At 40.4% G+C, this 19,406-nt stretch overlaps 1 protein-coding gene across 1 annotated transcript in view; it reads left to right on the top strand.

Annotated features, from left to right (window-relative positions):
- The window catches only part of MKLN1 (muskelin 1), a 93,638-nt gene that overhangs the window by 5,670 nt on the left and 68,562 nt on the right, over positions 1 to 19,406 (top strand). The window contains exons 2-4 of the mRNA XM_083860597.1: positions 8,594 to 8,663; positions 16,328 to 16,470; positions 17,869 to 17,957. Of these exons, the coding sequence (XP_083716723.1) occupies positions 8,594 to 8,663; positions 16,328 to 16,470; positions 17,869 to 17,957 (302 nt within the window). The remainder of the gene's footprint in view (positions 1 to 8,593; positions 8,664 to 16,327; positions 16,471 to 17,868; positions 17,958 to 19,406) is intronic.

Below are 19,406 nucleotides of genomic sequence, written 5' to 3' on the forward strand. Positions count from 1 at the left end.
AAGAAAATGTCAGAGGTGGAGGGAGTGGAAAAAGAATCACAAAATTGTGAAGTTATGAGGAATTATGTGTTATGATATCTCTTGCTCCCCAGGTGAAGATACAAGTGCTGTAGTATCAGGAGAAATCTCTTTAGGCTCCAGTTAAAATATAGACATTATTTAAGAGATTAGACAGGTTTATTCACTGGCAGAAGGAAGAAGGTGAAATGCTAATTGCTCAGGTTCCCTGGTGTGCCCAACCTGGCAGAACCTGTAGTGCTCTGATGTTCAGCCTATTCTGGGATGGCATTTTACCTTAGGAGCATTAAGAATTTTATCTTAGGAGCATTAAGAATGTAAAATTTTCATGGCAGGTGTTAACATCATCAAATAGTGGATCATTTGCTGTGAATGTGGCTGTATAGCCTGTGTGTTCAATAAAATTTTCCAGCCTTTAATTACTAATTACTGGCTTAAAGACTAACTAGTTATTGAGTCAGAGTTTTCCTTGGGATAAATATTGCTCAGGCATCATGTACAGTCTGCTCGATTTATTTTCTTTTTTCATGGCAAAGAATATGGTTTTTAATTCTGTACATTCATTATGTTTTTATCAGATTGCTGGTAAAATGGTCAGGTTTATCACTACCATTGATTTTGTGATCTGCTCCTGATTTTTTTCTGAGATTAAGTGGTGTGAGTAGCACTGATTCCATCACTTATATAGATGGTGACTTGTTCCAAAGCAAACCAGTGCTTGACTTCATTGCATGTCAATATAAACTTGTAAACTCAGATGTAATTTTGCTTTTTTTGCCTGTTGAATTTTGTGGGAAGGGTGAGCTGTAAGTTCACTGGGTCTGAATTCCATAATAACACCAGTTACTGGAAGGGGAGGAGGAGCCCTGAAGATGCAGAGTGGTTTGTTGCTTTAGGTAGTTGCTATTTCAGTCATCGCTTGCAACTCAGTGTGCATAATCCTTGAGAAATTATTTCCTGGATCAATTTAAATCAAGGAACACAACCATTTATTTAAGTTGAGGACAGCAGTCTGCACGTCTGAATTTAAACTGCAGGAGCAGACTGGCTGATAACACTTGCTCTTCCTCTGCTGGCACCTTCTGCTGTTCCTGGAAAAGGACAGGATCTTCATCATGGAGAAAAATTGTGCTCTGGTCAGTTTGAATTTGGTGGTGTTTTCCTTGGTCTTCCCCTGCCTTTCCTCCTGAGACTGGCTGGGTTTGTAATGTCATGCTCAAACTCTGGGAAGATGCCTGAAAAAACATTGACACTCTGTTTGGGACATGACCTGTATTTTTCTGGAATCCTTTTCTGTCAGTACGTAGTTTAAACAGCATTTGGCTCTTATGGTAATTATATTTAAACAGCAATTTCCTAGCCTGTTCTCCACTTAAAAGTTTTATTAGCAAAGAGGTGCTTTTAACTCAGAGTGTTAAATTATAGGTAAAAATTTGGGTTAGGTAAATTGACCCGTGAATAAGGAATTGATGAATGAGTTCCCACTCCACTCCTGTGTGACAGTGCTATTGCTAACTTTCAATTTTGTCTTCTAAGAATCTTGGTTTCTGCTACAGGGGTTTGGAAGCTGCCAAATATGAAAATAATTTTGGCCTGGGAACTGCTGTATCCTTTAGTATGAATTATGTATATTGATCCAAAATAAGGAATTACTCCCTAATGTAATCCAGGGTCAAATGTTTGACCTGTGCTGTGTTTCTCCACATAACCAGCACTTAACAGGCTGATACTTCCTCATCTTCCCACATCAGTGTTTTGTCTTCTGCATTCCCTGAGTTGTATTGTCAGTGAGAGAAGCTTTATTTTGAAAGGAAAGCTGTGAAAGTTTTCCCACCTGGAACCAGGAGGCATTTTCCATGGAGTTTTGGTGGAAAAACATCCAAACTTGACATCAGTTTGGGCATGAGGGCGCTTCAGTCTGTTTTGTTGAGCAAAGTCTGCTTTAAATTCTTTTACAGGCGTCAGATTTTTGGATGAACTTTTACTGGGTATGAGGTTACGGTGCTGATGAGTATTAAAGATGTGTTTATGGCTTACATTAGCAATGTATATCTTTGCATGTAATCACTCAGTCTGGTTTTTGTGGCTTCCCCTGAGTGGAATTATTACAGATATTGTGGAGTATAAGAGCATCCTTGCTCTGTTGTGAAATCGTGGAAGGCCTTGATCTCTTTCCTGGCCTTCGTGAAGTTTTTCCATATGTGCATTAGTCAAACAGAAATACTTTACTGAGGTTGTGATGCTTCCAAAAATACAGCACAGGGAATTCACATAGATGTGTGCTAGACATTGCTTTCCTCTAATCTACTTAAAAAGGATCTGTCCTGTCCCAAGAAGATGCTTTTGGAGCAGTGCTGAAGTGGGCTGCTCCACCAGAACTGGGGAAGATTTTGCAAAGTCAAAGTTCAGTGACTTTTCTGGTGATTGCTGGCAGTAGAAATCCCTATGTTCACGCATGATCCAAACTATTTTCAAGCTAGATATGAGATTTTCTCAAAATGAAAACTGAACGTTGTTATCCAGTGGTTGTGGGTGGTGATGGTTTAAACTCTGGAAGATTTACCTCCAGTATTTTATCTGTTGGCTACAGATTCAGTCAGCTGAAGAATGTAATCTCTTCATCTTTTTCCTTGAGTATTGAAGGGCAGAATTCATGCTATTCTTGGTCTTTTTATTAAGCCAGGGATTTACTTCTACTCAGGGAGTCTTGTGGTATCTTACCTAGGCTTAGTTAAAAGGCTGGAATTCAGATGTCCTTGTGTGCTCAAATATCCTTATTGAGGATAATAATATGTACAAGTGGACATGTACAGGTGAACACAGATTATGAAATGAGTAAAAGAAACTGCATCAGATCTTAAAATCACTGAGTTCACTAATATCACTGGTATTTTTAGTTATTTTCTTATAAAAAAAAGCAGATAGGCACTAATTGAACTACATAGAAAACATCTGTTTTAATGATCTAACAATTCTTAAATTTAAACCCTAAGTTAGTGCAGGGAGAGAACGAACCTCAGTAATTTTTCAAGCTTAGATGATTCTCAGCATCACTTAGCAGTGAAATTGCATCTAAACTATAATCCCTAAATGTTGGGCCAATTAGGCTGGTAATCATCTGTGAGACGTGAAGTTACTGTGGGTACCAACCTGAGTAAATAAGCCTGACTATTTTTTTCTCCTGTTTGTTTTCCCTCTGTGCTAATACTGATATTCCCAGCCTGGAGCTGGGAGCTGTTGCCACCAAGGATTTGAATCTCTCAGTGATACAGTCAAAAGTTTAATCTGCGATTTAGGGCTGTCGAGTGTCACTGGAATAGAAGTTATTTACTGGGCTCTGATAACTTGGAAATGACCTCAAGTTGTGCCAGGGGAGGGTTAGATTGGATATCAGGAAGGGATTCTTCACCAAAAGGGTTGTCCAGCCCTGGCACAGCTGCCCAGAGCAGTGATGGAGTCACCATTCCTGGAGGGATTTTAAAGACACGTGGATGTGGCACCTTGGGACGGGGTTTAGTGGTGGCCTTGGCAGTGCTGGTTTAATGGTTGGACTTGGTGATCTCAGGGCTTTCCCAACCCGAAGAGATTCTCTAACTTCCTGCACTGCTGCAGTTTTAGTCACTGTTGATACTATTCAATTCCTCTCATGTCTCGAGGAAGAACTTGATGAATCAAAAAACTCTTGTTTAAAAGTCATAACTAGACTTGTTTAAAAGTCTTAACTAGATAAAGGGAGTAAAAAAAGCCACTTATTTCCTAACTTGCCTTACTGGAAATGTCTGCAGCAGGGTCATTTAGCATTTAAGAAGCAGTTTGGTTGGTCTGGCAATGATGATGGGCAGATCAAAAAACAAAAGTAAACTTCTCACTGAAAAAATTGAGAACCTGATTTTAATTGGGCTGTTTCTAGGCTAGAGCTAAGTGATGCCAAGTTTCTTGTCCAGTATAGGCAGCTGTGATCTGATGAATGTATTTCTGTAAGATTTCTAAATCCTTCAGTGTATTTTTGTAATGCCATATTTACTAAGCTATTTTAGTTTTGATAGAAATAAGTTTATAATATACTAGATAATAATGTGAGATTGCTGAAGAGGTGAAGCAAAATTGAGCAGCAAATTGGCCAATGTAGTGGCATTATTATATTTAAAACTGTGCACTTCTGTACGTGTTCTATTCAAACTTTGTTTTACTGTGCAAGAGGTTAAGAAATCCTGTGTTGTATAAAAGCAACCCCAGAACTCCCCACTTTTTTTCCTGAATGGATCTGCATAATAACTGCATAATAACTTCCCATTTTTACTGTGTTTCAATCAAGACGTTTTCATGTCTTCACATCCTTCTGGCACTCTGAGCAGAGAACTTTTCCAGCCAGGAGGAGAGAAACTGTAGCAGAACCTAAAAGGTGTTTTTTGAGTTGCTTTAGGGGACACCCATAGGTTTTCAAACATTGTAGTCAGGTGGTTCCAAACCAGTAAGGCTCTTAGTGAGTTATGGGAGTTGCAGGAGAAAAAAAAAAAAAAAAAAAAAATCTGTAGTTCTTTCCAGATCCATTGGGTTTTTAGGTGGTAAGTCATCTTTTCTCCCCTGTTTTTCTTGGTTAAGGCTGTGTGTACATTCCAGTGTCTAGGCTGGGCAGGATTATCTCTGCTGGCTGCTCTGAGGGTTCTGCATGTTTGGAATGGTTCAGTCCACCACGTCTTACAGTGGATTTAGTGGAAATTCTGGTCCCCTGTATTCCAGTTGCTGTATTCTTCCCAATCTCTTTTGGGATGGGTGTAGGAAAAACTGAAAGAATCATCACGTGGACAACCTTGGAGCAAGTGTTTAGTCCATTTCCAGCCAGTCTGTGTTTTCCTAGCACTCCAAGTGCTTTTTTGCCATGTAATGCCGTGGTAGCTCTGTGGTTTTGAAGAAGAAAGTCTGAGTTCCAAGTCCTCTCTTAGTAAAGCCTGTGCCCTTTCCTGCACAGCTGCTCTGTGAAGAGCCATGTGAACGTGCCAAGCAAATAGAGTGTTTGGGATTTGTTTATTCTTAAAGACTCATTCTAAAGTCATGGATTTCCCTAATAGCAGCTCCATGAAAATATTTAGGTTAGATGCAAATTATAGCAACCTTAAACCTAATTTGCAGCACATTCTGCAAAGTCATCTTATTCCTCCCTTCCCCACTGGAGCAAAGGAAGACTCTCCATTAGTGATTGTTGTGCTTGAACCTACAGAGCTCTTTGCACAGAGAAGTCCCCAGGCATGGGGACATCTCTGTCATGTCAGCAGAGATCAGCCAACAATTGGCAGAAAGGATCTGACGGTTTCTGGGTTGGTCAAAGGAAAAATTATCTCCTTCCAGCAGTTGTGAGACCAGTGTCTGCCCGGGTAATAAAAAGAAACTCGCACCGTGCTCTGCCAAGAGCTTTCTGCATGGAGCCATCCCCTCTTCAGCAATGGGAATGCTCACAGTAAGGCTGAGTGCTGAGAGCTGTGCAGGCAGCCAGGTTAGGAAATGAAGCACAGCAGGGCCGCCTCTGGAATTGCTCGTGGTGTTAATAAAACGGCCCCTCCTGCTTTGCTTCTCATAGCAGAGGTGCCACGTCACCTCATTTTTTTTTTTTTTAGTAGTTTCTTTCCAGTGGGAAGAGGGGAGATTGAGAGTTCCCACTTGAGTGGGAACCCCCTTGTCCCAATCCAGCTGCTCATTTTTTTAGTCAGTAAGAGCTGAACAGGAGAAGTGATCTGACGAAAGAAGTTATTTATGCAAGTCTTTATTATAGCTGCTGGTGTAGGGAGGGGGAGGATCCTTTGCGAGTGGGTGGGGTGTGGTCCCTTTGGCAATGTTGTAGATTCCTGCTAGACTTGATCTTGTATCCACAGCTGATGATGAGGAGTTATCTCCAAACCACGTTTAATGGGTTGCTTTTTTTCGCAGGAAAAGCTTGCGTAAACCCATTGGTACTTGTGGTAGCTCCAGGGCTTACAAATACCTCTTTCTATTTTTTTTTTTTTAATGTCTTGTGAAAATTACATGGAAATTCGTTGTGTTAATGGAATTTTCACTTGTAAAGTTTCTCAGATTTTAATCTAGGTGTCATATCTGCAGAGCCTCCCTCTGGGTACTGTGTAGGAGTTTTGTGATGTCCAGAAAAAGGGCTTTTACAGGGAAAAAAGGCATCTGCTGTTAGGACATGCATTTGTTTGTTTCTTATTGCCTCATGACTGCTGCAGTGCTTGAATTCCTCCCAGTCCATAAATTTTCCTAAACTGTTATGGTAAATTGGCTTTGTGCACATGGACTTTGGTCTTCAATGTTTGTTTAATATTAATAAATTAATAACCCATACATTTTAAACATTTCTAACCAACTCCATTGATAGTGCTGTCTTTATCTTTTACATTTCTTTTTAGCCTTTATTTTATGTCAGCTGCCTGTTCCTTCCTTCTCTCTGTGGAGAGATTTTTATCTTGTCTAGCTGTACTGATTGAGATCTTCCCTGGTTGTGGCAAACTGATCTTTGACCTGGAGACGCAAACAAATCCACTTCTAAAAATATGATATTTGGGTTCTGTCCCAGGTACAAAATGCCTCTTTCCAGCTGGGCATTATCTGACCATGCAGCAGTGCCAATTCCTGTGAGTGTTGCTCAGTGTATGAAGAGTTCATTGTCTAATGTTTAAACAAATGTAATGGAATCATAAATAGAATTTATTCCGTAGGGTAACTTGTCTTCTTGCGTTCCAGGATTAGGATAAAGTTCCATAAAGGAGAAAAGCCATACAGCATTATCTAGTTTTATCTGCCTTTGTATCCCTAAAGTATTTAGTATAAGATACATATCTAAGTTTAGCAATTTTTTTTCTCTCCAAATACCAAGAAGTACTAAGAATTTATTAAATACCATGTCTTGCCTGTGGCATGGCACAGGAGACTGCAGGTGATTCTTCTCAAAAGCAGTTGTCTTGTGGTTTTTAATGGTGACTTAGCTTTCAGACTGGCAGCTTTTATTAGAAATTTGTGTCTCAGTTCCCAAATTCTTCCCTTTGCTTAGATTGGTTTGTTTTGTCCCTGCTGTAATTAAAGGCAGGGCCAGGTTTTCTCTTGGAACTGAGCCTTTTTGCACTGCAGATGATGTTCTTAGCTGGATGTTGAATTACGTAGAGCCATGTTTTTTATGTTGGCTGGGGCTGGAGCAGAGGGCAGTGCTGTTCCATTGCCTTTTCCCAAGTGGGGATGGGTGAATAAAACAGCCACAGACCTGGATCGGGGCTGTGTTAATAAACGCCGAGCTATGATGGGAATCAGCTCAAGGGAGAGGGGGAACTTCAGTTTTATTCCTGCACTGTGTGAAAATCCGGAGGTGTTCTCCCAGCCTATGGATAGACACAGTCACTTGGCCAGCTCTCAAAAGTGTTGAGATTTAAGAGGCCACCCTGGTGTGGCTCCTGGCCGTGTCCCCTGTCTCATCATGGGACCGCCTGGATACCGTTGCTGCTGCTGTGATTTTTGGGCTGCCCAGTGTGGAAAAGGCCAGCTAATTTCTGTCTGGTAATGCTCAACCTCTGACTTAACCTCTTTCCCTTCGGAGCTTTCGTTGGAGAGCTTTTTCCTCCAGCCCTTTGTAGTAATCCAGATGCTCGTGTTCTTTTCCTCCTACACAGCAGATGGAGATGGCAGAAGCCTTTTGATGACTGTTTCCTTCTTTTTTACATAAGTTTTATGAGCTGACGAGTTCGTTAGTTGGAAGTGGTGGAGCTCACAAGCCCTGTCCAGCAGGTGGTGCATTGTCACCTTGCCAATAATTATATATATTTTAGGGATTTTTTAGGAGGTTTTTTTTTTTTAGTTTAATCTGGGATGTGAGCTTTACTGCGTGGTTATAGAAGAGAAAGCAGATGTGTCATGTAACTGTCATGATGAATCTGTTTCATTTAAGCCAAAAAATAACTGTTTTGAATTTATTAAATACCAAAAATATTGTACTATTTCAAAATGAAGAAAGCAACTCAATTTTGCTGGTTGAAGAGTTGAACTTCTGCTTTTTTGTGTGTTGTTCTGGGCTTGTAGGTCATGAAAAATACTGGTTAAAATCTGGCATGATTCTGGTGGTCATCTTTCTACCAGGAAAGCTTAAGTAGGTTAGCAGCCCCCTCTCTCCCTTTCAGTATTGCTTATCTACTAAAGGAGACTTTTTGGCTTACTAACCCTCCAACTGCTCATCATTTTAACCTTATTGAGAAATTCCTACCTAACTAAGGTGTATAAGCCCATTTTTTTTCACTTCATTACAGACTTAAGCCTATGTAAATTCATCTGTTTTACATTTATTTCTCAATTTGAATTTTTTTTTTTATTTTGCAGCTTGGAGCTCCGTTTCACAGCCACAAAGCTCGGAGGCGTGTTTTGATGGGTTCTGTAAAATAGCAGTGTAGCAAATTTTTAATAAAGAATGGGGAGAACTTGAGTTTGTACCTAATGATTTAGGTAGTTGCATGAGAATGTTACTGATCTAAATGTCCAGCACATTTATTGAAGATGTAAAATATGCATCTGTTATTTCAATTGCTTTTGGCTTCTCTTTTTTTAGGAATATCTTGGTGGATAGGCCAAATGATCAGTCATCAAGATGGTCTTCAGAAAGCAATTATCCTCCCCAGGTAAGCTTCTGAATCTGCTGCTCTGTAGCAATACAGAGTAGTGTAATAGTTGTACAATTTAATATATCCTGGGGTTTTTATTTTAAATGTGGGCTGCTGCTGTTGACATCGACATATTTACAGCTTCCTTCTTTTGAGGAGAATGCAGGTGGTTGGTACATGAGATATTTACATTTCTGGCAATTTGTGATTCTTCTAGAAGTGCTTCATTGCGGGGGATGTTTCAGGTTTCCTCCTTGGCAGTCATGGCCGTGCTGGAAATAATCAAACCTTATGGTGAGATTAGGCTGCTAATGAGGCGTGCAGGTCCCCCTTTGTCAGCACTACTGGAGGCTGTTGTAGGTTTTTGGCCTTGAATCCCAGATCTGAGGAGCTGGTGTTTGTTTCTCCTTACAGCACGTTCAGAACTGTGGCCTCTGGTTAGAGACATGAATGTCGCCTCTTCTGCTGGTTAAGCACTTTATTAAAATAAGATTTGTATTGATTTTAGCATCTAATTTGCTTTCTCACTATTATTAAGGCTGTTAGATTATCCAGAAAACTCTCCCTTTTAGTGATTGTCATGCCTGAACCTACAGAACTCTTTGCACAGAGAAGAATGTTCTTTTCCATTTGTTTTTTTCTCTAATGAATATTATCCTTCCCTCTGTGTTAGATCTGTACTTTATTACTCTGGTATGATTTGATCAGCTTCTATGTCTCTTATGCTGCTTGTTTGCAATTCTTTGTTTAAAGCACAGCAGAGCGACTTGCACAGTGTCTCTCTCATGCAAAGTTGTGCTTATCTACTTATTTAATCCAAGTATTCCTCATGAGTGAAATCTCACAGGATTTTTCTCCAGGTAAATCTTGCTGCTTTGTCTTGGAGTTGTGTTAAAAATCTAGAGCCTGTATGATGGCTCCCTAGACCAGCAGGTCATCTGCAGCTGAGAGCTTTCATCTGGATTTTCTGGTCAATCCTTCTATGTCATTGTGTCTGTAAAATTGGGTTTTTGGCTTTTTTAGAGGAGAAGGAAAGGTATCCTTTGTATTCCATTAATATGTTCCTTAAATCTGATTGTTAAGACTGATATTGATCTTTCTGATGCCCCTGTGCATCTACTGCTCTTTGAATTTGATTATTTTACTTATTTATATTTTGATAAGCACCGTAGGTTTTTAATCCACAGCCTGAAGCAGTTCAGTCTATCTAGGAACTCTGGATGGCAGAGTAATGGGTATTGAGCATGGATTGTATCCCAGCCTGTGCCATCCTTTACTTTTTCATGCAGAAAGAGCACATGTTTTTCTTGGGGGGCTTTTGTTCCCAGGATGGGGTTGGCTCATGGTGTGTCTTTGCACTGATCTTTTCAGCTGAGATGTGCTCTTAGTTGTTGCTTAAATTCACTCTTTAATTTTCTGAGCCATCCTGAACATTTAGTACTTTTATAAATCTGATTCTGGAATGGAAACACATCTCCTGTAAGTGGATGCTTTAGAATATTTCCAATTTATACATAAGGCTGACAAGGAGTGATGCAGGTTACACTCAGACATGTAGATTAAGCAGGGATTAATTAGAGTGGCAGACTTCTGTACAAACCACACGAGCTTGTTAAAGAGATGTCTTCCAAAAAATTTCATGTGTATGAGTCGTGACCTGAATGGAGAGCCTGTTGCAGAATGACTTGACTCCAGCCCTGGAGAGTTGGGTGCTGCTCTGAATGCTAAGCAAGGCATTTAACCAGAACTTCTTGGTAGGAGAGAGATGAATCAACACTGGCTTTATCCACCTGTGTGTCACATATCAAGACTCATTTTAGATATCCAGAATTAAGGCCTGGCTTGCAAAAAAACCCAGTCCTCATGTGGCAACTGAGATTGGCAAGACAGTATTTGAGTTTTATTCTATTACTTGAAGACAAAACTAACAGAAAACCTGGCTGCCTGACTGGAAAAGACCATGTTTCTGGATCCTCTTGCTTGAATCTTTTTGTATCTAATAATGAGAATATAAAGTATTGTGTAGTTTCTGGTGTGTTCAGCAAGCCCAATCCTGGAGCACTGATTAAGAGAGACAATATATTTCCAGTGCTTTTATACTATATAAAGTACTATATACTGCAGCTAATTCTCGTGTTTCTAATCTAAGTGTTTAATTATTCATGTAAAACATTTTTTATGGTTTAATTTCTCTGTTGAAAAATTAGCTGGAAAGAGGAAGTGGGGAATTAAAATCTGCAGAAGAGTCCTCTGTGCAGAGAGTGCAGTTTTTGTTATTTCTGTGTATATAGAAGCAGTTCCCATTTGTGTTGTCTCATGCTTGACAGATGAAAGAACTCCAGATTTGGTTGCATTTTGATCAAAATAGTTCTTGCACCTTGTCCATTGAAAGACTGCCAAATTAAATGCAGGGAAAACATTTATATAGGTGTTCTGCTTCCTTGATTTTTTTTTTCCCCAGTGACTGAAGTTCTTGCAGCAGGATCTTAGCTTGGAAAACTTAACTTGAAACAATGGATGACTGAATTATGACGAGGATAGAATTTTGGGGAAAAATCAAGTTGAATAGTTCATGCTCCAAAAAAAATGTTGGTTTCTACACGTGACTTTTAATCTCTGGAATAAACATCACAGGTCCTATAGGAAATGAAGCTGGAAAGTGTTCTTTGGGTGTTGTGTTGGCAGCTCTTCAGTTAAAAGCTGGTCACTCGTGCGGTGACGCACTTGCTCAAGTGTGTGGGTGGCCATAATGGGCCGGACAGGAAAGGAACTAAAACTCAGGGAAATAAAGCTCTCCTTGTTCCCAGCTTTATTAGCTGAAACCAGGGCTAAGGCACAGCACAAGGACTGATGACCAGCGTGCTCAATGTGAGATATTTTAATAAGCTCTGCAGCCCTGATTGCTCATGTTTGTCTCCCTAGTGCCTCACCTTAATGCCAGGGTTTAGCAATTCCCTGCTGAGGTGATGATGTTGTGCTGGCTTAGAGGTAAAAATATGAGTGAGTCCCTAAACATTAGTTTATTCCGTTCCCTCACTGAGTAAAATAAAACCTTTCCAGGCACCTTTTCTTTCAGAGCACGAATCAGAAGAACACAGGTAAAAACATCAAAATGGGTTCAGTAGCTCAATGAAAATGCAGTAAATGTGCTCAACTCCATACCAAACCTTTCTAAAAAGAGGAAGAAAATGAAAGTGGAAGTAAAGACGCTTGAAATGCTGCCACATGACTATATTTAGTAAAGGGTGTTCCTGGCTCCTTGGATATGGTAGAGTTAAATAATTCTCGTGGCCATGAAAGCCACCAGTTGGTTATGAATGAGTGCCAGTGAAAGGAAATACATCTGACAGCTGTTTTTCTGTTTATTAAACTAGATATCTTTCTTGAGTCTTGAAATAGATGACCCAGAAATTATATATTTAATAACAAACCTGTTATGTAGTAACCTATTCAGGCAGGAGAGGGCTGATGGTTCTATTTTTAATGCCGTTCTCGGCTTACATTGGAAGTGTGAAGCAATGAGGCTGGTGATGCTGAGGACCACGGCCCTGTCAGAAAGGCTCATCCTGATGATTGCAGTGATGGTCTGATGTGGAAGACTGTGCAGAGCATTTAATTCCCTTGAGTGGCTTGATTAATAACATGTCGAACAAAAGCACGGATTTTTATTTAGCCACCGACTTAATTGCGAGAGCAATCGAGATGTTTGTGCTGTGGACAAGGGCAGCCCTTTTAGCCTTTTTTATTTTGTGAGTCTTATTTTTACATGCAATATAACTTTCATTGTTCCCTAATTAAAAAAAAAAACAACAAAAAAACAACTTGAGCAGAACTGATTAAAGAGAAAAAAAATTATAAATGTTGGTGTGATTCTAATTGTACAGGCAGTTTTTATAGTGCAGTTTGAAATCTGGTTCATCATATTTGATCACAGAATCAATTAGGTTGGAATGAACCTCTGAGATCAGAGTCCAACCTTTGAGCAATCACCACCTCCTCAGTGCCAGGGTCCAGTGAAATGTGACATCCAGTTGTTTCTTGGACACCTCCAGGGATGGTGACTCTGCCACCTGCTCCCTGGGCAGCCCATTCCAGTCTTGTGGAGATGGGAATTTTGAACAGTTGAAGATCATATGCATAAAGTTAGTGGTGTTGTCCAAACAATTGGTTTTAGTTTTGTATCTGAAGGCCAGTTTTCCTCTGATTTCCATCCTTCAGGAATTAATTTAAAGTATATTAATAAAATTTACACTCCGTTGTGTGATGCAGCAGCCTTCATATGGTTGTCATCAAATGTTAGGACAGACCAGAGCTTCAGAAAAGCCTGGAATTTACTGCAGCTCCCAATGTAACAAAGCTGGACTTAGTTTTTTTTCTGAGGGTGCACTGTAAGCAGCTGTTGGGGTGCTGAAGTGCCATATGTGACTTATTCTCCTCTCTGTGCATATTTACTTACAAATGTGCTGAATCAGAAACCAGAAGTTTTCCTCTTCTAGTGTTTTGTAGTGTCTTTTTTGTTATTGTTGTGATTTGAGTCCTAACAACTGGGCTGAGGTTTTTGCTCAGTCATGCCAATTAGTATCTGTGTGCCATGTTCTAATGGATAGACACTTCAGTTATAATTTGAATTTTTGGAATACTGCATGAATACGTCGACATTAAGTGTACTGATGCTCACAGCAATAAAATGGAAAAGTGTCAAATATCTTGGTGTATTTGCCTGAAATCTCATAGACTTGTTCTCTCCAGGTTGAATAAATCACTTGATCCTACAGGCACTCCTGTCACATCTTTTAGAGCTACAGAGAATAGTCTGTCACAGCTAAAATCCTGGTAGCAGTCCAAAAATATCCATGCAGCCAGCTGTCAGCAGCTCTTGGGGCAGTGTGTTTTTTCAGCTTCAGTGAGGTTCAGGGCTGGTACCCACACAGGGGCAGTGATGTGTGTTTGTAATAAAACGCAAAAAGTACATGTCTGTATCTTTACATATATCTATCATAGAATTTCAGAATAGTTTGGGTTAGAAGGGTTCTTAAACATCTCATTTCAAGCCCCGTGGCTCGAGTAGGGACACCTTCCACTAGACCAGGTTGCTCCAGGTCCCATTCAGCCTGGCCTTGGACACTTCCAGGAATGAGGAATCCACAGTCTCACCACCCTCACAGTAAAGAATTATTTATTCCTAATAGCTAATCTAAATTTATCTTTTAGTTTGAAAGTCTTTCAGTTTGATGTGCGTGTGTATGCATCATAAACCAGAAAAACACCTATCTAGGCACAAGGTTTTATAGCAAATCTGTCCTTTGTTTCCATATCAATCAGCAGATAATTCACAAAAAAAAAGATCGAGTTTAGCTTTTGTGCTTCTATTTTCTGTAAGGTCTGCATGACTCAGCAGGTGGTGGGATGTGTGGAAGTGGGAAGGAGGGCAGCAGAATTCCCTCTCTTATCTGTAGGGTTGAGAAATCACTGCTGACCATGTGGAGTAATTGCTATGCCTTGCTCCCTTCCAGGCATAAAGGATTTAACTGCAGTCCTGGTTTTCTCTCCCTTAATTTAGGGTAAGAATTGAATAATGCAGAATGACATTCGTGCCAAGTTTCCTGCAAACCTTGTGTGGTACTTGAGAAAGTATGCGTTCATGGCCCAGGCATTAGGGTTGGAATTCCAGCAGGATTAAGAATTGCAATTGCTGGTAGTGCTGGCTCCACTTTTCCAGCTTTGGGAGAAATCTGCAGGGACGATATGATGGTGTAGGAGGAGTTCTTAGACATTGTGTACTGTCTGTTCTGTATGAGAATTTTGGCAGCAGGCTGTGCCATGTATCAAGTGCCGCCTTGCTCATTAAAGGACCGTCCTTTTGCTCATCCTTTTCTTTCTTCTGCTTAAGAAAATCAGTTTTCTCTATAGAATTTTAAGGGTTTGTTTTTTTTTCCTGAAGTTTGGGAAGTAATTTGAGACATCAGCATGGCTTGCTGCTGTGTAATCAGTGGGTTCTGATGTTTAGGTGGATGGTGTTCTTCACAAAAGTAGAAAATTTTCATGAAAAGTATTTAGAAAAGCATTTTCCATACCAAAGTACCAAAGCATTATTCTGTTGTACCCTCACAGTGCTGCTACTGGTTTATTTTCTTAATTTTGAAAATAATTGAGATGCTGGAAACATCTTTGACAGTAAATCTGCTATTAGTACCTATCCAGTCTGCATCCTCATCTGTAGCTGCTCTATGTACAAGTATTTCTCTTAAAATCTAAGCTTTTTGTAAATGGAGTAGGAACCAGCCATTGAGATCAAACCTTTATTCTTCATCCCTTTATCCTGCTCCTCTCCAGAACAATATCAGTACTGCTCCTAGACTGAAAATTATTTGCTTTATAGGGCTGAGACAAAAAAAAAATAAAAGAAAAAAAAAAAAAAAAAGAAAAAAAAGACTGAGAACTAGATGGATGAGCAAGCTTTTTCAGCAGTTACCTTTCTCTAGGATAAGATTGCCCTACTGATGGAGTTGTCTAGGATAGTAGATACTGTCCTAAGATGTGTAGCATAGGAGATACTACTCAGTCTCCTCTCAGAACCTACAGAAAACAACCACACAGATGCAAATAACTCTCCTTGATGTCGATGAAAGACCAAAACTCAGGCATTGTGTCTGGCTTGGCAGTGCTGCTGCTTGGAGGACAGGGCCACCAGCAGAGCCTGGGGTGGGAGGTGTCCTACAATGTGCTGATCTGCTTGTGCTGGAGTCCTGATGACAGGGTTTTGTAACAAAACCCAGCACGATGAGTAATTGTCGTTCTGTGCTTTGCCTCTGTGGTGCACTGCTTATTTCTGAGAAATCGGAGAAGAGAGCGAAACACATTGTTTTCAGATATAAAACTCGATGTATTCTGCAAAACAAGGTGTCTCCAGACTCCCCCCAAGGGCTGTTGGGTAGGGGAAGGCACTCAGTGGTCCCTGGTGAATGGTGCAAGTGCTTTTCCATGCATACAGACATCTTCCTCCAGCAGTGCTGGTAGCTGTGGCCTGAGTATAAATAATCTGACTACTCATACACAGATTGTGTCCCCCCACTGTGAGAGAGGAACAAATGTTGACCAGGGAGAACATTTTCACCATTTTCTGTGCAGAGCTCCTTTTCTGTAATTAAGTGGCTCAGTTTTATTTGGTATGGTTAATAAGCGGTTGGTTCCTGTGTTCGCCACACACCAAACTTTGTGTTCAGTGGTTAAAACAGTGTCAGCCCAGAGAGAAAAAGTAATTGGATGTTCTCTTAGCATGAGGAACATGCTGTATTTATCTAATTGTGTATTCAGTTTAGGTTTCATTTCAGGCTGTAGTGGGCGTTTGAATCTTCACTCTCGGGAGTTTGATCCTATTTGCCAGATTTCAGGAAGTCTTGTGTCCAACTTAAAGGAATGTATGTAAGCTCTGAATAGAATTGCTAGGCATAAGTAGTTCAACCAAATCTTTTTCTTAGATAAGCTGATTTTAAAATAATATTTTTAAAAAAACCTTTACTTCATTCCAGGACAAACGAAAAAATACTGTAATGGGGATGTTTCATCTTTACTTTCATTCCCTGGCTTTGTAAACTGAATATTTGAAGGCTGTAATGCTTCTCCCTTAGTGTGTTTTGCAACCTGGGCTTTAATATTCAAACTTACTGTTTTCTCTTCCACAGTATTTGATTCTGAAGCTTGAAAGACCTGCCATAGTCCAGAGCATCACATTTGGCAAATATGAGAAAACACATGTCTGCAATTTAAAGAAGTTTAAAGTCTTTGGTGGGATGAATGAGGAGAATATGACAGATCTCTTATCCAGGTAAGACATGATTCTGTCAGCTCTGGGAGTTGTAAAGGCTGGACCAAAATGCCCTTTCCCCCTCCTCCCCCTTGTCTCCCCAGCAGACACATGGCCAGCAGTGGGGCAGAGCTGTGGTTGTCACCCTGCCATGGCTGCCCTCCTGTCTGTGGTCAGGCCAGAAAGCAGCAATCCCAATGCTCCCTCCAGGAGCCTTCCTTATCCTGCTCTAACCACAGAGGGTTTGTGGAGGGCAAGCTCTGGGGGATTTGGAAGAGCTGAGTGCTGGATTGCAGTTCCTTCCCTGTGGTTGGGGCATGGGAGAAATGATTGCCCAGGTGTGGGGGACTTCGAAGTAACTTTTAAAAGCCCAAGTAACCTCTCCATGTCAAAACCCTCAATTGCAACCTTAAAGATCTGAACTAGTCAGCTGCTCTGCCTTTTTCAGATGGGTAAATAAATCAAGCAGGCAAATGGAAGCCAGCATTTTTGTTTGTTTAGCTGGATTTAGTGGAGTTGTAGTGATAGGGACTAGAAAAAAAGCCTTTTGGCTGTTCAGGTTATCCAAAACTTCTGAGTAGTTGCTAATATAAATTTGCAAGGGCCTTTTAAGGAGTGTGCTGTTTCAGAAAGGAAAATGAGAGTTAAAATCCAAGAGTACAAGAGAAAAGAGTAGCAAGAACTGGTGTATTTTGGGAGGCCTACAGAAGAGAACTCCATCTCCAGGGAATGTATGGGGTATTTCATCTGTAGTCAAGCAGAGTAGCCATGGACAAATATTGCAGGTATCATTCAAGACCATATAGAATCAATCCACAGCCCTTCCCACACTTTTCCCCTGTTTAGATAAATCAGTCTTGAAATTTGCCTTTATTGCTGTTACAGTTGTGGGGGAAGAGGTCTTTTAGTATCATAGTAATTATTGGCATTTAATATCATTTCACTTCAGCTGAAGTTTAATAAAAATCCTCATTTTGGGAGCTGTACCTGTATTTTCAGTAAAAATGGACTTAAGATTTTTTGATAAATTATACTAAATATTTGATATTTTTAGAAAGCAATGCCCATAAACTGAATCACAGAGCACTTTGTCAGGGTGATAACTTTGAGATCTGATCCATCTCCCTCTTGAGAATGGAAGAATGTGCGGCTCAGCACATCAGGAGCTGAAGTCTCAGGGTTCCAGGTACAGAGGAGCAGCACTGATCCAAAGCCAATTCCCTCCCAAAATCCCAGTGCTGCCTCCCAGGGAGGCCCAGGTAGGTGGAGAGCAGCCCAGGCCTGGGTCCAGCACGTGTACTGATGATTCAGAGTGGTGTGAAACAAGCTGCGTGTTTCAGGCGTGACCTAGATTGCATTTATTAGCTAGTCCTAAAATACAAGGTAAGATTTAGTAACCTTATTTATTTTTTCCCACAGTGGCTTAAAGAATGATTATAACAAAGAAACATTCACCTTGAAGCATAAAATTGATGAACAGATGTTCCCCTGTCGATTCATTAAGATAGGTAAATGCATTTTTTCAGCATTCTGAGTAGAAAATAATCTCTTCTGATACTCGTGCCTGTCTTGGCACTTGTGACTTCATTGTACTCAGGCAAAGTATCCACAATAGCTGTTCCATTTCATCATCTTTTAGGCTGGTTAGATTGGAACACAGTGAAGTCCTGTTAATAAGAAATAGTAGCTTCATAATTTAGATCCTGGGGAGTGAAAGCAAAACAGAGCAATTTTCAGAAATACAGCTGTTGAGTCAACTAATTGCGGGAGAAGCTGCTTACTGTCCTCCTATGAATTGCTATATAGAGCTTTAAATAAATAACTAAGCTAAATACCAGTAAAAGTTTCAGCATTGACAAGCCCTCGAGTGTGAAAAAGCTTGAAAAGTTTTGTTCTCAAACACGCTCTCAATACACAAAGCAACAGCAGAAGCCTCCCTTGTTCTCTCCCTGCTGCTCTTATCAGCATGTCTCACTCACCTCTGGCTAATGATGACACCCAGGGGCAGGGAGGGGTTGTGTCTCCTGATGTGCTTTGGCTGGGGCAGGGGCTGAGGGACTGGGACATGTGATGGGAGCAGGTGAGGATATCTCTTCCTTGCTTTCCACAGGCCAGAGAGAACAAGAGCCTTGTAGTCCTTGGATGTAATCCAAGGATTTGGAGCCTTTCAGCTTGCTCAGTAAATTTATCTTTTCCCTTCCTACTTACTGAGAAAGTACAAGAATGACTGGGTTTAAACTAGCTGTTTAAGGTTAAAAATAGAGCAAGGAGGTAGTTGCTGAAGAATGAGATAAGATCCTGTTGGCTAATTTAGATGAATTGAGGAGTGGTTTGATGTGTTGGGTAATTCCTTTGCCAAGACTCTCATCATAGTGGCTGTGTAGGGGGCTCCCCTCAGAGCCTTTTGCTCCAGTGTGTTCTTCCTAAATCTCCTCATGTTTGTCAGGAACTGAAAGCTTCAGGCTGGGAATCCAGTAATCATTTGTGGGGTTTCCTGTTCTTAGAGAAGCAGAGGATTTGATTGTTCACTGGGCTGGTTTCTGGCTGCTACTTTTGGAAGCAACTGTAGTGCTTGGCTTTAGGAAACCTCAAGAGTAGTAGAGTTAGAGATTGACTGCATCAGGGAAGTTAAATGAATTTTTAAAAACGTTATTTTTTTATTTTTTTATTCTGAAGCTTCAAGCATTAAAGTTTTTGGAAAATGTTATTTTTCAGTGGCTAAAAACCAGCAAATAGTTCCTGGAGGGCTAAAGGGGTCAGTGGAAAGATTTCTGGCTGCTTCTTTGGATGTGTAAATTGTATTCCAGGAAAGTGTGTCCTGATGAAATGAAGTGTAGCAGCGAGCTGAAACTTGTTAAGAAAGTGAAATGCTGATTAATTTCTATTACCAGGATGTTTTCCTCTGAAATTACATGAGAACCATGTTTTCTTGGGATGGAATCTTCGTGTAGCACTTC

The sequence above is a fragment of the Zosterops lateralis genome (genome assembly GCF_965231275.1).
Source record: "Zosterops lateralis genome assembly, chromosome: 4".
NCBI lineage: Eukaryota > Metazoa > Chordata > Aves > Passeriformes > Zosteropidae > Zosterops > Zosterops lateralis.